Source organism: Barbatula barbatula (assembly GCF_947034865.1).
Source record: "Barbatula barbatula genome assembly, chromosome: 23".
Taxonomy (NCBI): domain Eukaryota; kingdom Metazoa; phylum Chordata; class Actinopteri; order Cypriniformes; family Nemacheilidae; genus Barbatula; species Barbatula barbatula.
The window spans coordinates 13,021,682-13,042,608 of record NC_136786.1 but is presented as its reverse complement, the minus strand read 5'-3'; the positions used below and the strand labels follow the sequence as shown (position 1 = coordinate 13,042,608).

The following is a 20,927-nucleotide window of genomic DNA, read 5'->3' as shown; positions in this document are numbered from 1 at the left end:
ACCTTAAAACCCCATGACCATTTTCCCCTTGGAAAGCCAGGGGCTTTACTTTCACATCTGATCCTGTCATCACTTTCCGTTGCTTATGTCACAGCGAGACAATAATCCTTGTATTTCCACCCGTTTGTCCAATATCACCTTCAAATGAGAATTCCATTTACTGATGTGAACATAAAGGACAATGTATTCACTCAGGAATATACTGTATCCCTTAGGATATAAAGTCCATCAATCCAAAGCCTCTTTCTTATTACGCAGAAATAATACTAATGTTTATGCATGACCTTGTGCATAACGGTCCTTTGTCTCCTGCTCGGGATGACTGAATATTTGCCTCCAAAGTCGCTCAATGCTCTTATGACAAGGTTATTCCTGGTAACAAGCTCCAAAAGGCGGCTTTGAAATGTCTGTAGACAGCAGAATGTAATTCCACCACAATCTTTAGCAGTATGGAAATCCTGTGTCCTTGCAGTAAGACCAGGTGACTTGTAAATGCAATTCCTCAGTCACAAAGAGATTGTGTTTTAGATGTCATTCCTGGATAATAATAAGCGTCAGCTCCATTACCTTTTGTCACCTTGAGCATGCTTGTCTTTACTATGAATGCGTTTGCCTTGCCTTAATGCACCGAGTGTCGAACATGAGAAAATGTAAAGGCTTTACAAGTTGAAAGTGACACGTATGGATGCACTAATAAGATGACAAATTTAATTAGATTTTTTTCACCGAGAGGGAAATTAGGTTTCAGAGGAAATGCTGAGGGGGAAATTATGTCCAGACTGTAATATGACAGGATTTCCTCAAGGGCATGCTAGTTATATACACTGTTTCTGCTGTTTGATTTATTTATTTACTCATTCATTGTTGCTATGTTATTTTTGTCTCCTTGGAGAAAGAATTCGATTGAATTTTATCATCTTGACAGCCATAAACAGGGACAATCTGCTTGTTTGTTTGGTAAAGTATACTTACTCGGTTAGATTCAGTTGAATCCAATTTTCCAGTTCCTTTTTTACATAGCCAGAGAAAAAATGACCACTACAAAATAATTTTCAGTTTATATGAATTTATAATTTTTACTAAAAACTTGACACAACAGTTCTTGAAAATGAAATGCAAATCTGGTTTTTTATTTGCAGAAAATGTAAATGGCACAAGCTGGTGAAAATAATTATAAAAAATGCTATGTTTGCAGATCTTGAATACGGCAAAGAAAACAAGTTCATCTTCATGTTTAAACTACACAATACTAATGTTTTACATGTATTTTTGGATCCGTTCAAAAATGAATTATAAATAGTTTGCTTGTGGTTTCATAATTTAAAAGTTCAGATTGACAAGCCTTTTGTTTCACCGAATAGAGCTTCTAAATAAAGGTTTACAAAAATATATATTTTTCAAGCCAAGACTGTGTAAAGATTGGATCATAGCCGTGCATCTTTTGTGCTCCCTCCCCCTGTGTTGATTGACAGGAGTCGAGGGGTGATTTCCATCTTAAGGCTACATTGTTGAGAGATTGACAGATGTAACTACTATCAAAAGCTGTGTTTCTTTCTAACGTTTGTTGTGAAGCACTGGAGAAGCTTATGAAACTGGCAATAAAATCCATTTCAGCCTTGTGCTCGCAACAGAAAAGGTTGAAACCAATGGGATTTGAGCTGGGCCAAGGCTTAGTCACGTTTTATACGTGACTACATGGTTAACAGTTATAATATGTTTGTCCTGTAATCTCCAGACTCTTTCCTTGAAAACCCTGGTTCGCTTTCACGAGCAGGTAAAGTAGGTTGAAAGGTGTGCAGAGTTTTTATAAAGGGTTGTTTCAGCACCACTGTGAGACAAAGTAATGAAGAGGCTTTTGAATGATTCACTGAAGGGATTAGTGCCTGTTGAGAATGACTGTAGGTCATAAGAAGTGTCTGTCACCTTCGAAGTGTTTCGGATGAACGTAGCTTCAAAGAATTCCTCAGGAAAATCAATACCGGGAGAAGCTTAACCATAAGTTTATTTTGTGGAGTTGTGTTCTATTTTTCTTTGCTTTATGTCTCAAAGTCTTATTAAGTCAACTTGACTTGAGGTGATCGTGAAAAGATTATTTTAATGTTCCATTGTTTTTCCACAGTGACGTAGTGTAAAAAGTTGCACTGAATTTTTATGTATTTTTGGAATACGAAAAAGGTGAAATTACAGGAATACATTGACTGGCAGTTGTGCATAACATGAAAAACATAATTTTACTTTACTTTTCACACAAAACGTTTCTAGGGCAACATGTGTTCTACATGTGTTTCTGCACATGTGAAACGTATCTTGCTTGCCTGTAAGGACATTCTTTTGGTAAACCAAAGACATTTTATATTTCTTCCCATTGTTGCTGATAACTGACAGTTCACAAAGTGCAAAAATATTAATCTAAACCTCACCTCAGACCTCTGTGTCTTTACAAAGATGGACAGAGTTGTTGTTAAAAGCTTTGTCAAAATGAAAATAATTGAATTGAAAAAGATTGTTGGACTGTTTCAGAAAATAATGACATCTCAATCTTATTCTATGACTTACGTAAGTGTATGCGATTTGTTTTAACTACAAATGTTTTTGTCACACTGACACCTTTTTAATTAAACGCTAATCTGGCTTTTTTTATTTGTCTGTAAACAACACTGAATAATCGTTGCCGAGAGTACAGAAGACTGAACTGTTTGTTCATCCTTTAATGTGGCAGTTCTCAGTTTTGCTTTAAATGGAACTCTGAGAAGCTGTTTGTGTTCATATCCAGTGATATATAGAGAAATTATCGCGTTGTGTTGATGTCTTTTTTTTAAGTTTTACAGGCGTGAAGTGTTTCGACTTCAACATTCTCAGAATTTCCAACATTTACTTTCTGAGTTCGTGTGTGTAGGAAAAGAAGCTGAATTCGATATCTCCCTCTATCTCTTTCTGGAAGGCTCAGTTTGAATTATTGATTTTGCTGGGAAAGTACCGTTCAGAGCAGCTCCGGCCTTCCCCATCTACCGCAGGCAGGAATCTTTTTGACCATGGGCAAACTACATTTCGGGGGTCCAGGAGGAGAGTGAGGATTGGTCAAATGAGAACCATGTGCTGATGTGTTTTCTTGGTTCACTCAACATGAATCCTCGTGAAGGTTGGTTTACATTAATTGGTTTACTCAAGTGTATGGCTCAAGCTCTTTTGTGTTGTACTTAAATCACAGTAGAGAAGCTTTTAGGTGACTCAGAGGTGATTACACACCTGTCATCCGAATGGAGGATTTTGACAGCCTGTGAGTGACGGGACATACTGCAAACCGTGTCTGAAAGTCCCAGTGATCCTGCTTCCCACATCTATTTGAAATACCTGGCAATGTCTTACAGTTTAAAGGCATCTGAATTGTCATCCATTCAGACCCTAAAGAGGAAAGATCTAAACATGATATTTCTACAAGGAAGGATTTTATTGTGCTGAATTTGATGTACGTTGGGTTTTCCTTACATTGAATGCAATCTGTGACTGATTGCGTAGAGTCTGTAAAGCGACATTTAGCATTTCAGGTAACTCGGGTGGCAGGACTTATGTGTGTGAACTTTGTGTTTTCAATACAAAGGAATCTATAATTAACCTGTTCCTCGTGTGTCTGTTGGAACTGTTGGCCACAGGTTTTGATAGCTAATTGTTAAACATGTATAAGAATCAAGGCTCTGTGATTATTCCTTTGGAGATTTGCTTTATGGAAGGTACTACAGCAAAGATATCAAATCTCTCTCTTTCTTCTGAAAGTTTTTCTTGTTGAACCTGAGGGGTTTGTTATATAATATCCAGTGTTTTACAACTTCCATTAACAATCTCTTCTTGTCATGTATATTTGATGTTTAATATACACAAAGAGCAGGATTCCACTCCAATGAGTTTTTTTATTGCAACACATCTGATAAGAACGCAGTATTGCTATGAATCTTTTTTTGTGTATTTTCCACTGATAACCACAGAAGTTAAACTCATAAGAAAGAAAATCACAGAAGAGATTTATTTTCTCCTTGACATCAATGACATTCAGCTGAGAGCAAATGGAGACTTCTGCTTAAAGGAAAAGTTCACCCAAAAAGGAAAATTATTTTATCATGTACTCCCTCTTCAATTGGTCCAATCTGTATAAATGTTTTGTTCTGTTGAAGATTTTTTTTAAGAATGTAGCAAAGCAAACAGTTCTGGGCACCTTTGCCTACTATTGTCATTTTTCCTACTATTCAATGGTGGCCAAGAACGGTTTGGTTACCAGCATTCTTTTAAAAATCTTTCTGTGTTCATTAAAACAAAAAATGGATTCAGATTTGTAACAACTTGAGGGTGAGTTAGTGATGACAGAATTTTCATTTTGCTGTGAACTGTTCCTTTAAGTCCTCTGTGTTTCAGGGGGCATAAGCAGACACCAAAATATCACAAAATTCTCCATTAAAGAGATCTAAAATATGTCACAAACTGAGCTCAGACTGGTCAACATTTCTTAAGATTTCAATACATCTCATCGAATTCTAGTGATTTTATAGCCTCATACTTCATTAATGATTTTAAACCGTTTTCTCGTGTGTGTTTGTATTTTCCCTTAACAATTTTAGGAGACACATCTGAGAAGTTGATACTGTAAAAGAAACACAACTGATACCTCCTGAGCTATGAAACAGCAATAAAATCCTCTGGGATGCTTCACCGCCGACTGATGGAGTCATTCAAAATTGATTCATTCAAATTGCCGCATGAACAGCACATCTGGCCAACAAAGTTCCCATTACTATGAAGTCATTAGCATTCAACACAGCCGATGTAATTGAGATGACCTGCAATAACAATCCGTCCAGTCAGTGATTTTGATGCACTTAGTGTCAAGAAATGCAGCCTGCGCAGTGAAAGATGACTCAGTCATGACGTACACACACACATGGCTGCAGATTGAAATGAATGGGAGAAAATACGCTGCGTCCTTTTCAGGTGAAAGAGGCAATTACAGTGACACAATTAATTCTCATTTAATAAACGTTCATTGTTTTCATTTACGAGAACATCGCAGGCCTGACGTTTGGTTTTGCCAACCTACGGATAGGCCGGTGTAATTATTCAGATATGCATGAAGGCTCGACTATTGAGCCGAAACAGAACTGGATCAGTGAATCCCGGAGTCATGGACTTTGAATACTTATAAGGGATTATAAATCGTGGTGACACCTGTCTCAAGGCCAGCAAAACTGTAGAAAACAACAGGATGTATTCCTGTGGTGGTTCATTAAGGAAGGAAATGAACTCCGAGCGGTTTGAAAGCAGGAAGATATTCAAAGAGAAAACCGTGGGCGGAGCTCTGGAAAGTAAATGTCAATCCTTCAAACTTTTGAATGCACACTGCATTGTGCAACAAGAACCGTAGACGTTTATTTAAATGTGGCATTTTGAAAAATATCTTTGTAATAAAACTACTTGTTTTTTAGCTGTTGTTATTTTTGCTGACATTGGTTGATGTTCCTCTTCAGAGCCGTGTGATTCCGCCAAATTACACTTTCCACCTGTGATGGCATGCATTGAGAGTGTGATTTACTAGTAGTGGAGAGTCAGGCTGAAAAAGGAACTTATTCCCTTTGGCTGAAGGCTGTAAACCGCTAATGGAATTCTAAAACCCTTCAATGCGGCGTGCAGGTATTTAAATCAGCTAAATCACTGGTGGGGAAAAAGCTGCCTGCAAAAAAGCTTTCACATTAAATCCGCTGAATCTTTAATAAGTCTGAGAAAAGAAATTCACATTTCTTAAAGTGTTATCTTTGAGAACAAGACTGTGATTTTACAAAGGAACAGCTTCATTTTGGTCTCTTTCCTGCAATGTTTGCCTCTGTATCGCCATCTGTGTCTGACTCATTAAGTTGCAGGTTACTTTACAAATTTAACTTTGTGTTTAAGTTAAATGACTTAAAATAGCATAACTGTTCCTGACAGGTTAAATAGTAAATCATGTCATCATTATAATCCTATTACTTTTTATTGAGGTAAGACAAGTTTTGAATATCACACGATTGTTATGGCCAAAGCAATTCATAAAAACTTGATCTTTAATTTAATACATTTTTTTGTTTCAGGTTTTTTGGCCAATAAATCACAATCGGAATACAAGTTTAGGGAGGCGTAGAGAGAGAGTTTGTGGCTCTTACGGCAAAACTTTAAACCGGTGTTTATTAGCTATATTATCATATGTTTAGAATGAACACAATATTGATAATCATGGCTTTTAATATCACGGTTATTGTGTATACTGGTATAATGTGACACCCCTAGTTTTGAACACTGATTTATTATGTACTTACTAAGTAACTTTTTGTTAGTTTTTATGTATTGGTTTCGACGAGAGTTGGCTTAACACTTATTCTGAGAACACAGTTATATTTGAGCTTGCTAGTGCTTGGCCCCATATGGTAATATCATATGATACCACAGCTCATAGCCGTTGTCAAATATCTCCACCTGCTGTTTGAGTCAAACGCCATATAACTCTTTATTAGTAGCATAGTTTAACTTTTCTTTCTGTGTTTCTGCCCCTTTACATTACTGCACCCCCACATTCAATAATGCATAATTGTGCTTTAACCCCCAGAAGAACCAAAGCACTGGGTCTGCTAATTTAGAACTATTAGGGTGTTTGTTTTGTCAGACTAGGTTGCTTATCTTTCTAACGAGATCTGGCAACACTGGTCTACGGTGGCCTGGGGAGCACAACACAACAAAATTAGCAAAGCCCGCGGTGTCCCTTATATCCTTTGTGTTCTACCTTAATTTCATTGTGCTTTTGGGCTAATTCACAATTTTTATAATTTGGTTGCTGTGCTAGTTTTATTGTGCTGTGCTGCTTTTTGTCACAGAACACAAAGCTTAAAGGGACAGTTCACCCAAAAATAAAAATTCTTTAGAAAATGTACTCACTTTCGAGTTGTCTCGTATCTGTAAATCTGTATAGATATCTTTGTTCTGACAAACACAAAGAAATATATTTTTACGTATGCTTGCAACCAAACAATTCTTGGACCCCATTGACTACCATAGTAGGAAAAATTACTTTATAATTTTTTCGGTTCCGTTGAACACAAATGAAGATATTTTGAAGAATGTAGGAAAGCAAACAGTTCTGGGGCACTTTTTACTACCATAAAAATGTTCCTGACATTGTAGTCAATGGGTTCCAAGAACTATTTTGTTTCAAGAATTCATCCAAATATCTTTCTTTGTGTTTAACAAAACAAAGACGTGTATAGGTTTGGAACAACTGGAGAGTTATTCATTCGTACCTTTAAGGGGGCAGTTCACCCCCCAAAGAATCTGTCATCTACTCGAGTTGTAAAGTTTCGATACTCTTATGAACCCAAAGAAAGATGTTTGGAAGAATGCCTGTAAACTCCAAAAAAGAACCCTGTTCAATTATCTCTCACATATTTTACAATATTAAGTCTGTATATAAGATAATCTCTATGAAGTTAAGAACAATGAATTCTAGCTTCGCCACTGTTTTTTTCTCTCTGAAATCTGATTTACACAGCTCAGAATTCTACAGTATGGATGAATGACCTACTGTAACTCCTCCCTTCTCTTTCCTCTCTATTCTGCTCTGCATTCACAAAACATCTTCTGGACTGTTATCTCCTACCTGCCATATCAGCCCAGAGGATTTTTAATGACTGCTGGAGATGGCAGGATATTTCCTGTTATCTGGAGGGAAACAAGTAGGCTAATAATGCCGTATCTTAGGCATTACCTGTCTCTGGATGTCTAATTAACTCCTTTAAGGTGTGAAGTGATAGGGAGTGGGTCAAGGTAAACTGCTAGAGTGTAAATCACTTTCTGGACTCACATTAAATCCAGACAAAGTCAAACAGAAATGGCGTGAGATTGCCGTGTGGATCAATAGAGATATTGTTAAGGGAGTTTTGTCTGACAGAACAGCATCTCACTTCTGCGATAAAAGTGAGAAGGGAGACAAATACCTCAGGGTAGCCTGGCAACAAGCGATGGAGCAGACTGCAGAATTTTTGGCAGAACATGCTCCGCAATATTAATCTTTTTGGCAAAGGTCTCGCGAACAATAGCAAATCACATGGTAATTGGTTTCATAATGACTTTCTGAATTGATGGTTATCTTCTCATTGGTGTTGTTCTTGGGACTTCAACACCATTTTATAAATGTCAAAAGTCTATAGATAACACCAAGCATACACATAAGTGAAAAGTATTAGTCACACAACAGATTTGAACCTATCGCACCTTGACTCAATGTGCCAGGAGTACTTAAGTGATAGTTGTGTTAAAGTAATTTACTCACGCTCTTGTCATTTCAAAGCTGTATGACTGTTCTTTCTTCCGCAGAACACAAAAGGAGATATTTTGAAGAACGTTAGTAACCGAACTGCTGCGGCACCCATTCACTTCTATTGTATGGACACAAAGCCAATGTAAGTCAATGAGTGCCGCTGCTGTTTGGTTCTGTTATAGAACTATCGCTTCAAGTTAACCATTAGGTTAACCATTATTAACCACAGCAATGCTATGTTTTTTTAATAATTTGATTTGTACCTTGTTCAGGTTGAGCACGATTTGTTGTAATCCTGTTTTGCTTGTTTGAAAACAAGTGAGCGTTTCGCTTTATGCTTTACTAATTCCACCATATTTCATTTCATAGCATCAATCAGCGTGCCACTCCATACCTGACGGAACAGATAAGCTCGATAAGTCCCATTTATCAAGCCGTTCTCTATTTAAAGAAAGAACAAGTGTCGATCAATACAAGGCTCCCACTGGGGGAACATTCCACACAGTGTGTTCCACTGTCAGTGAATCATTATGCAACAGTAATCCCCCCAACTCATAGAAAGAGCCATCCGTGTCCTCCGGAGAGAAACTTCCCTGCCATACCGATGAAGAGATGAATTTTCGATCAGTGCCAGGTTTCATTGTGGTGGCCTCAGAACCTGCCATTTTTCCTCCAGTAGGAAAACACCACTCCCCCAATTTAGGCCCATCTGATGAGCTTCTCTTTCTGGCTGTCGTGTCAGACTTTCCCCTCGAGGGGTGCCGGGGAGATGCAGACAAGCGTTTTGTGACGGACAGCGGAGTGAGTCATTCTGGCTGTGAAGAGCTGGCCGTGATACCCCTGACAGGGAGATGAAGCTGTCATTCATGGTCTTGGTGCGTATAGAGCCAACATTCTTTCATTTACATGTGGCGACAGGGCTTTCCCTTCCACAGAACACAGGGAGAGAGATGGAGATAGAGATATCGTAGGTTTGTTCATCATTTAAATAAAATGGGCAAGGTTGTGGTGGACCTAAGAAGAGACAGGACTGATAAAGATGGAGGAATGTGTCCTTTAAAGTGACAGAATCTGAAAATGTAAAAGGGGCAGTGTAATGTGTATCTCAGGACCTGATATGATGGAAATGTGTTTTGTGGCTAGACCATAGATTTTTTTGGATTGAAATGATCACGCCGGGATTCTGTGGGAAGGAGGGTTACATATGGAAACAAAAAGAAAGGGTGAGAAAGAGCAAGAAATGTTGAGTCAGAAATAGAATTTGGTGTTTCGTTTATAAAATGGCTCTCAAGGTGCATTGTGCCCCTCAGGGAGGCTGTGTTCATGCAAATACAGCGCAAGTATTGTGATCGAGACACTTCCCCTAAACAGCTACTGTTCTGGTTACTTTTCAGTCTTATTTTTATTGCTACATTGTGTCTTTTCATATAAAATAAAAAACAAATGAACAAATGAAAAAAACAAATGAACCTCCAGCTTGTCATTAAGGAGGTGTTGATATCAGCTATTTACCCTGTGTTTTATCAAGGAGAATTTCTAAATTAGCCTATACACTCACATGATAATGTTGCTGTCTTTTTTAATAATTAGAAGATAACCAAAACAAATATAGTATGAATAACGTTTAAATATTAATATAAACTAAATGAGCCACTGACATTACAATGAATGGGGAGGAATGCAACGCTCAATATGGCCACTCTAGCGATGGAAGTCACGCCTTCCAGTGAAATGAGCCAATCATCAATCAATATTGACTGAGGGTTCTCTGGAGCTGGGCTCTCGTGAGGCGCTTGCCAGCCTGTGCGCATGCACAATAGATGAAGCAACCTCGAAAAAAGCGATTTTTAGCGCAATTTAAGCTTAGCAAACCGAATTTATGGTACAGTTCAGCCTTACCCATTCAAGTTAATAGGACTGTGGACTTACTATGACATAAAAAAACTGATCAGAGGCGTTACAAAAACATGGCCGCTGAGTGGCAAGACTTCCTCAAAAGGACTATGGTAGTACTTAAAGGTTTTTAGGAGGATCTGTTGACAGAAATGCAATATAATTTACATAACTTGTATAAAGATTTAAATTATTTTTTGTATTATCTTCACCGTAAATACGTTATCTCAAAAAGCAAAATCGTGATCGTGCTGTGTCAGCTGCCGTAGAGCATTAAAATGGAGGGGTGGAGGAGCCATTTGTTGCAATTCTCTAACACTGTGTCTACACCGGACATGACCTGCGTGCGGCATCCAGTGTGGACAACATTTTTAATTGTAATGGGTTCTAATGCTCTAGTTCTATTTTATTTTGTCGCGCTACGTCATGTGTAGACACAGTGTTAATTTCATACGCTGGACCTTTAAAGCTACAATGTATTTCTACTATCTGTATCTAACTCTTTTTGGTTAAAAGTAATTGAGCAAAAATTGTGTTGTGTCTATTTTTCCTTCCCTGATTCACAACACAACCACAGCTAGCTTGTACTTATGATTCATCACTAGAGCGGTTTTGTTTTGTTTTGTCAAAGTGTAATTTTGTGTATGTACTTTATATGTGCCATTTCAGAGAACAAATGTTTTATATTCAGACCCTAAGAAGATTGTTATTATGGAAATGAGTGAACACATCTCAGGGCGGTGAAGTGGCAGCTGGATAATCAAATGTGTTATTAATTTGCACATCACGATTTATTTTTACTTATTAGCTGCTATTACAACCAGTCTGAATTTTAGAACCTGAATTCAAAAACATATTTTTCCATTTTTTCTTAAACTGTAGTCTACCGTCACACAAAAATCACAAATCCAAAAATCTATTTTAAAGCTTATCAAGGTCATGATCAGATTATCGGTTTAGTTTCTGAGAATTTATGATGAACGTTGTAACATTGGTCAAAGAAGAATAAACAGTTCGCAGGCACAAAACTCATACACAGTGTTGAATCTTGTTGTTGTTTACACCTGCTTAACAAACTCTGGGTTCCGGTTACAACCGGTAGATCAACTTAGACTTTCAGAGCTCAGTAGGAGTTCCAGAAGAGCTCCATCTTCCTGCAAAATTAGCCTGGCTCAGCGTCTGTGTTTCCAGCCAGGACTCAATGGAGTTATTGATTGAGTCTGGTGTGAACTGAGGTGGGGGGAAAACAGGAAACAGCACATGCAGATTGGTGGAACAAACTCTATTGGCCCTGGAGTTTAATGAGGCATGGGCTTCCTTTCGCATATCACCTCGGACCCCCGCTGTGTCCCTAGCAGAAGTCCAGACGAAACATGCTTTGAGCGTGTGTCCAGGGGGGCGTGTTTCATTGTTATGCACCTGCATTTATCTTTCTGGGTCCGCATCTTCTCCAAGTAACAACTCTACGGACCGTGTCAGAGCTCACTCACCATCTGTTATAATGTCTGTCCATCACCAGAGTTGTTGTTTTTTATCTCGGTTCTTTGTTCATATTTTCTTGTCATTCATGCATATTCTGTTTGCCTGCCGCTTCTAGCTTGGCTTCACATCAGTCACTCAGGGGGAGATTGCCTGGCTCCCAGCCTGTCTGCCTGTTTCCTACCCGCAGCCACCGTGTGCCCGCTCCCTCCTGTATCTATCAGCGCTGTCGGGCTCGGTCGGATATGTGCGGGTCTTCATTCCAACCTCCTTTGTGAAATAGCGGGAGTCTTCGTTACTAATTAAGTACGGTGGAGATGAATGTCCTTGAGAAGATTCACTGTCTGTTGAATTTTATTGTTTCATAATTTTGGGATTGTTTCCTTGAAAACTGTACAGACCTGAGGCAGATCAAGCGCATTACCTCATATTGAATCACAGCAAAGCACAGGTTCTGTTTAACTGGATCAGGAAGGATGAAGATGTAGTCAAATCTACATCTTTACATGAAGCATTATCACGAAGCACACTTTACTTCTATTTCATTTGGGGCAACCTTGTGCACCAGAGTTTTTTTAAAGCAATTAGACTCTTGCAGATGTGATGCTGGTAGCCAGGAGTGTGTCATCTGCTTTAATAAAGTGTTTTAACTCTGAATGATTGCAAAGTTCCAGTGATCTTAAAGAGCTTTTGTCATAGACGTCAACTATCAATATTGTATGAATATTCAGTATTACCAGGGCTTGACATTAACTTTTGTGTTCACCTGTCAAAGTGGCTAGTGGTTTTCCAAAGTTACTAGCCACTCAGCATTTTCACTGCCCCCACTTTTGTTGTTGGGAAAATAACATAACATTTAATGTGATAAAAGTTGGCATTGAATTACTTGAATAGAGCTAAATTACTTTATTTAAATTACCAAAATGCTGTATATCAGCTGATATAGTCCACAATCCTGTACATACTCGTACATCCACACACTTAGTACTTGAAGGGTCGACCTGTCTTCCCAATAGCGGCTGCATCCTCCTGAGGTCCATTTGTCACCCGAATATGTCATTGAGGTTTCCTCATTTCAGTTATAAACCATTTTAAAATGAACAATTATTTATCTTAAGACATAATCATTGTAGTTTTATTCTTACATTGAAATGTTTCGGTTCACTTTCTGAATTAAATCCTGAAAGAATAAACCTGGATGATGTATGTGTCAACAAATGCGACCTCCGGAGGACGCAGCATTCGAATTGAGACGCAGCTAGTATCTTCATCTTCTTGAGCTCAGCAGACTTCATAAGGACAATCCACAACATCTTGTAGCGAAGCTGTCTTCGCCCAGTAGTTGACATGCTGTCGAAAACAAACTTTTCTGTTAATTTAACTTTTTCACTTGTGTCGTTGTTCGCAATCGGATGACCAAACAGTGAGTGCATGGAGTGCTCAAGAGAGTTGTAGCTTTGTAGTGTCGCATTGTTTATTGTTTCGCATGACTTTAAGGAAAACTACAAATAAAATAAAAAAAGTCAACCCGCCAAAGCTATAATATGTTATCTGATATGACCCAAACATGTTGTTTATGGAGCAACATGAAAAGAAAACTTGAAAAAAATGTATTTAGTTGAATGAAACTACCGGTCAACATTAAAGTAATAGTTCAACTAAAAACAGTGGCGATCAGTGCCTCCTCTTCAGGGGATGCAGTAATGCGAAGCTCAGACAAACATGTATGTAGCCTGTCATGTGTGTGCTGCATCATGTTTACACCATCATTTACACCACTGAACATATTCCTATAAAGCTGCTTTGCAACATGTTTGTACAGATACACATACATTGTAGCTGCAATGTTGTTTGTGTACTTAGTGTACGCCTCCAACACACTTCCCAGTTTATCTGGGCTACTCATGAATGCAGATGTGGACATTTGTACGCACATCAGTGCTACTGAATGGCAGTCCACCAGGCTCGAGAGTTCCGGGTTCATTCCAAAATAACAAAGTGTTAATCCTATTGAGTATGTTTTTACAGTGTAGCCTACAGATACAAGTACTGGTTCCGGCTGTGTGTGAAGTCCTCTTCAAATCTCAAGTACTGTAATTACATTTGTCTACATTTTATAAGTATCTGTCAAACAGTTGTTCAGAGATTCACACATGATAGATGAGAATCAAGGACAGATTTTTGGCAGGCTCTTGACAACAAAATAGATCCGTCATGATCCATTTGAATTTACTTTGACTACTTTGACTAAGTTTTTCTGTTTTCATCATTTTGATTGACGTTGAAAATAAAATAATTTGTTATTAAAACGATTAAGTATGTTTCTCCCATTTATAATCAAAATTTTACTGGAGTTATGTAAATGCCCTGCAGTTTTGTTGTCATTTGTGGCTATACACTTGGAATAACAACGATTTTAACTTGAAAATGTATTTAAAATGTATTGAGTTCTATTGTATGGACACAAAACCAGTGCTAGTCGCAACGTTTTCTGTTACCAACATTTTAAAAATATCTTATTTTCTGTTCTGCAGAAGAAAGAAAGTCATACAAGTTTGAAATGACAAGAGGACGTGGAAATAATGACAGAATTTTCATTGCTTTAACAAATTTCTAATTCATTTTATTATTCAGTTTAATAAAAAAAATGTGACTTTTAAAATGTTTTTAACAAAATAATTGAAGACAGCTTTTGAAGTTTGTAACTTTTTGTGCAGTGTACCCTATTCAGTTTTCAATAGTTTACGTTGTACATTTACATTCCATAGAAAGCTTTGAGGAACATTTCACAAAAAATGAAACTTTGGATATCAGTTACTCACCCTCATGTCATTGCAAACCCATATGAATTTCTCAAAAAAAAAAATCTCAAAAATAAAACATTTAAGGAATTTCTTGTCTTACAAATGGTCTGTGGATTTTGTTTCGTCACAAAAAGCTCTTATGTCTTTAAAGGCTTGGAAAATACAGAATACGGTGTGTGAGTTTGTAACCATAGACCCTTCAAAAGAACTGTGAACTTGATGGCACAGTTTATCTGACACTTGTCCAAATTATATAATAGTCACGGGATATAGTACACCTTTCAAACTGTCTATCTCTAAAATATGTCTTTATGTTCTTTTGACACTGTGTGCTGCTGTGCTCTTACCATCTCTCTTCAATGTCTGCAGATGGAACGCCCTACACGTGGTGGGTTGGCCGGGGGAACGAGAAGCACTTTTACTGGGGCGGCTCTGCACCCGGCATTCAGAAATGCATGTGCGGCATCGAGCGCAACTGCACCGACTCCAAATATTACTGCAACTGTGACGCCGACCAGAAGCAGTGGTAAGTCGCCGCATAATCTGTGAGGATATGGTTGCCATGGTAATTTGTCAGCTAATTATGGGTTTTTGAAAACTGCTATTTGTGAGTTTCTGACCTTCTCAACCCACCAATCAAACTCATGAGAGACAATCATGTCATGTTCCTTCCTATCTGTATCATTGCAAAGCGTGTGCCACGTGTCAAGGTCGGCTTGACCTCAGAGCTTGTGCAAATAAACAGATTGTGCTGATAGACAAGCGTGTATAGAGACAGACCCTGATATTTTTCCATCCACAAAAGCTGTGTCTTTGTCTTGTGGTTTCGTTACGGAGAAGAGCTGTGGAAGATGATGCAGGGGAGGGGAACAAGGTCATTCGTCGCATGTCTTCATCATAACATTGAGTTTGACGCATGTGGATGTGTTGCTTTCAGATGCATTACTTTGAGATCCTTTAACACAGAACCTATTAAAACAGTCAGCTTTTTAAAAAACCTGATTATTTATTTCTGTCATTGCACATGGAACACATCTCTCTCCTTCTTTGTGAGATGTAACAGCATGCAAAAAACCTCAATGCGTGCCACGCTTTAGCCGTTTGTGACCATTGGCCCTCCACAGGAAGTGCACTGATTGTGTTACCCAGGGATTACTCAGTCCTTGTGAATACACAAGATTTATAAAATTGTGTTTGTTTGCACAAGATTTATAATTCTAAGAGATTTGAAATAATCCGCTAATGCTCTTTTCCTGTGGTTAACATACATTAGCATTGGTCAATGCTGAACTAAAGAGCTGTACTTGCCCCTTCAGTCACTGGTTTAGTTGGGCACACAGTATGTGTGCTAATGGCCCGTGCACAGATGGACAGTGTGTTATTGTGATACTCTCGCCACTTGTCATAAACCCCAAGCAAACCTACCCACCATGCATAATGGATACAAATTAGAACACTGGATTTCAAAGCGACAGGTTTCAGTCCCAAACACATTGTTGATGTTGTTTTTCTCCCTACAGGTCTGCAAAACATAATTGTTTTTAAATGACTTTTGCAGTCGTATTGGCACTGTAATAGATGATGGTATTAAAATAATGCACATATTGCCCCGTTGCTGCACCTGTGGGTTTTTATTGTGTGTATGTGTGTGTGCATGTTTACTAATGTTTATTCATTTGCGAAAATATGTGGAATGAGATTTTGAATAAACAAAATGAATTGCTGTCATTAAAGAGCTAACCATAAATGTCATAGAGAAAAAAATACTTATAAAATGCTTTAATGAGTTTATAAGATCTTATTAAAATATATCAACACAGATTTTGCATACAAATCAATAAAAAGCATGTAAGAAAACATTGAATAAAAGCGTGGTGTTAGTTTAAAAAATGTACTGGATCTTTTATTGAACATAGGTGTACATGTGTTCTTTAATGTGTCACATCTTGTTGGGAAGGCTTGTATTGATTAATAATTATGTTGTTTTGTAGGAGGGAGGACTCTGGGCTTTTAGTGTACAAAGACCACTTACCGGTAAGCCAAGTGGCCATCGGAGACACAAATCGACCCGGGTCAGAGGCCAAGCTGACGGTGGGACCTCTTCGTTGCCATGGAGACCGTAAGTCTGTTATTTTTAAAAGACTGTTTTGCTTAGGCACAGAAAATTACAGTTTGTGTGAATCATATACAAATAGCTCCAGATCTTGACGAGTTGTTTATGCAAAGAAATCTTTTTTGCAGTATATAAAAGAGATTCATGCAAAACTATTTCCATAAAGATATTGCGATACTCTGGATTGCAAACTTTCGGCAGAAAGGGATAGTTGGCTTCAATAACTCAAACTCAAGTTGTTCTACCTTGTATAATGTTTATTGTTATGCTGAACGCAAAGAAAGATATTTGTAACTAAACAGTTCTGGGTCACTATTGACTACCATAGTAGGAAAATAATCTACTATGGTAGTCAATGGTGCCCCAGAACTGTTTGGTTTCCAACATTCTTCAAAATGTCTTCTTTTGTGTTCATCAGAACAAAGGAATCTAAACAGGTTTGAAACGACTTGAAACCCAAACTTTACAATAGATAACTAAACTACAAGGTTGCTCCTTCTTCCGCTCTGCAAAAGGACACAGTGCCACGTATAAATGAAACACAGAGCTATGATCCCAAATCAAAGCTTTTCACAAAGGTTCCCTGTCACTCATTTTTTAATCAGTCTCAACAGCCAGCACGCCATTGTGATAAAATCTGTGGTTTGTTTTACATTTCTTTCTGAGCCACTGTGGGGAGAGCAAAAGGAATTGAATACAATGAATTATTAGCGGCATCCTTATTCTGTGAGCCAGGCGCAATTACAAACACCAAACTTCCACTAGACCGAGTCAAAGAACCCAAGGGTAAAGTATGCAGTCATCCCCTACAATCATCACTGTGTGAAATGATGCATTTTTATGCCTCATTATTCTTGTTAATTGCATCTGGCTTATTACTTAGATCAGGTGCATTTGATTACACTCACCTGTTTGACATGAATGTCAGCCGCTATATTTTTCCATTTATATTGTCCCTGCACACCTGTGGCTGGAACAGATATTTTGTCCTATTTGTCCAAAAGCTTCCATACCCACGGGTGTGCAAGCCAGGATGTGCAAGTACCACCCCAAATTCACCCTCATCTTATTCGAAACGGGTATGACTCTTTCTTCTTCAAAAGAAGATATTTTGAGAAAGGTTTTAGTGGTTTCGTGTCCATAAAATGGAAGTCAATTGAGGCTAATGTTGTTCTCTTACCAACATTCTTCGAGATATCTTCTTTTGTGTTCCGCAGATGAAAGTCACATAGGTTTGTAATGACAAGAGGGTGAATAAATTATGAAAGAGTATTTGGGTGAGCTATCCCTTCAGACTCAAATCCTTAATGTTTAAAATAAAATCTGTGTTTGATGGCTTGGGAAATGCATCAGCTTTTTATCCTGGTAGAGGTGAACTGGACTATTTCTTCAAGGCACGTACATCCAAATTACACCAGGGGAACAAAGCTGGTAATAATATGGCAAAAAAAAGTCATTTTCGATAAAAGTCTCTGTTAAATAGCCATTTCCCCGTATCTACATTTCAATTGCACAGTTGTCTCTGCCAATCAGAAGCCACAAGCTGCATGGAGCCACTTATAAAAGACTTCCTGTTCTAGAAATATAATCAATGCTCATCGGGGGTCCCACAAATCATGGCTAGTGCCCACCACACAGGACTGAAACTGCTATTATTTATTCATTTCCTCATTTATTCATGGGCTGTGGAAGGAGGGGAGCAGCCGCGCATTAATGCAGCACGCTAGCCTCACTATGGTAATGCAGCATATAAATGTTTCTCTTAGCTGCCTGTATGTGCACGGGAAGAAAGTTATAGGCCTCTAGACACGCCACACCCCTCCCGGAAGGCCCCTATGGGCATGCAGCAAGTACCGAATGTAATGGTGGTCTTGCTGCTGCTGGGTTTCTATTGAAATCGTGAAATGTTTTCCAGCATGGGTCCAGCAGTTCCCAAAATACGTTTTGCACTCATTATTTATTTACTGGAAACTCTCAAAATTAGGTAATTGAATGCATAATTATGGACTGAATGACAATGTGGATATCAGAGCATTTATAATAATGAAGGAAACGAATGCAGCCTTACAGTTTTAGGATTAATAGTGACTGGTTCCAATCTAAACTTGTAGTGAGAAATTATTTGGAATATTTACATTTAGTCATTTAGCAGACGCTTTTATCCAAAGCGACTTAGAAAGAGTTCGGGGAGCAATAAGCGATATGTCATTAAAGAGCAATTGTACATTAGGTGCAAATAATGTTGGACCGGTGAAAAAAAGCATTACAATATACCTTTCATTTGCCGTATTTAAAAATGTGTGTGTTCAAGCTTTCAGCCCTTTAATTTGTCCCCTCAAAACTTCACATTAAGTTGGGTTTCTCATTTATTAAATAAAAAAAATTGCCACAGGGACAAACACCATCATCTTAAGTCAGGAAGCATAATTAATAATCATTTATAATAGAATGAAAAAAATAAGATAACAACCAGAATGGTGATTTAATGATGCAAGTCGCCTGGCAGTGATGTACCGAGGCATCAGACTGGCAGTTTCAGACCACTGGCTGGTTTGCAAATTAATCGAGATAGATAACCTGTCAGTAACAGAGGAATATGATACTCCCGTCTTGTATTATTAACTAAGCAGCGGGTCAAAATTCGGTGGCAATGCAGTGGCTATTCTGTGAGATGTGAAAAATATTGCATACGTCTCATTACGATGCATTAGGCTTTTTACATCTGAATAGTTTTCCATTTTGATTGATAAGACTTATCCTCCGCATACAATAATGGGGCTCACGAAAAACCAGCCCGCAATTGGTTTGTATCAAGACATTTCATGGCTAGCTGAGCTATGTCGCTGATAGGTGTTTCCATCTTCATTGCAAAAATGTTGTATTAGCCGCTATTAAAACTTGAATTCGGGGTCAGGCTGGAGTCCGATCGATTGGTCATGCTCCAACTACGGCGAAATTGAATGAAATTCTGCATGGCTACACGGTTTCAGATTTAGTTCGGCACAGTGCAATTGGGGTCATAGTAGCAGCATCGGCTGTTTAGGGTTTTAATGATTAACTCATTAAATTTAAGCACCACACGTTTATGTGTTAGATTGAATTCATCATTGCTGCACATGCTAAAGTTCCCTGACATGTGTTGCGTTTCTGTCTTGGTTTAGTCTGGAGAAAGTAAAGTAGTTTCAACTATAATTTCCCCGTAGTTACTTCTTGTTCCCAAAATACTATAAAATAGGGTAAAATTACTTGCTTGCTTATTATTCGCCAAGTGATGGTGGAGGCTGCAGATGTGGGCAGAAGGATAAAAAGATAATTCAGGAATAGTTGCAAGTGCACGGAATGTCGGCTAGATAGGTCAGTAAATTATCACTGGGGATGAGGATGTTCAGTGTTGCTTAGTTACGAAGTCATTGGACCGTGGTGATGTTCTCAGTGCTGTTTTTCATGCATTCGTGATTGGCGAACCTGGAGTCCAGCGACTAATTCGGGCTATGATGGGTGTCACATGCCCAAATTCTCAGAAAGTACCTCACTCTAACTCTGTCAGAAAGAAGCATTCAACATGCCTTTCAATCTCCTCTTTGCAAATGTCACTTTTACAGTGCCTGAAATCTATGAATATCACTCAGAGCCTCAGGCCTATTAGACACTTAAAGTGAATTATTGTAAAAGGTCCCTGTGTCTGCAGCTGAAAGGGCGGCCTGCTGTTTATGATGTCATTATCAGGAAACACATTTGAATGCTCATTAGCAGGTGAGCCTGGTCTATTAATCTACATCAGTCTAACTGTAATTTAAAACGATTATTGTGACCACTTTGGAAGTTTATTTATTTTTAATGTGTTCATTTGTTTTTATTTACATATTGTTGTTTTCATTTGTTACTCATAATTTGACCATAAAGCTGTTTTTGCTTTAATAATCCTGGCAGCGACTAAAGGTTCTGATTTTTTTCACACTGGGCATTAGAATATACTGATTTGAAGAATAATTTACAATATTGCAATCTGTATATATTGCCAACTGTATTTAAACATAAATTGAGATTTAATTTGTTTTAATTCAAGCTTTGCTTTGTTTAATAGTCTTAATGCATAGAACAGGGGTCTCAACTACTTTTCTTTGAGGGCCAGATTGCAAAAGTATAAATATGATACGTTTTTTTTACCATATCCTCATTTCATCTGTGATTTTGTATTTCTGATATTTATTGCATTTTTTTTCCTTTTATACTTTTTTTGTTGCTGTTACTTTTAGATCATATATTAAAACATGCACACAGATATTGCATCTGGTATTTGTGCCTTTTTATGATA

At 38.0% G+C, this 20,927-nt stretch overlaps 1 protein-coding gene across 1 annotated transcript in view; it reads left to right on the top strand.

Moving 5' to 3' along the window:
* The window catches only part of LOC306889026 (contactin-associated protein-like 2), an 86,281-nt gene that overhangs the window by 17,524 nt on the left and 47,830 nt on the right, over window positions 1-20,927 (top strand). The window contains exons 2-3 of the mRNA XM_079447681.1: window positions 14,869-15,025; window positions 16,491-16,618. Of these exons, the coding sequence (XP_079303807.1) occupies window positions 14,955-15,025; window positions 16,491-16,618 (199 nt within the window). The 5' untranslated portion in view covers window positions 14,869-14,954. The remainder of the gene's footprint in view (window positions 1-14,868; window positions 15,026-16,490; window positions 16,619-20,927) is intronic.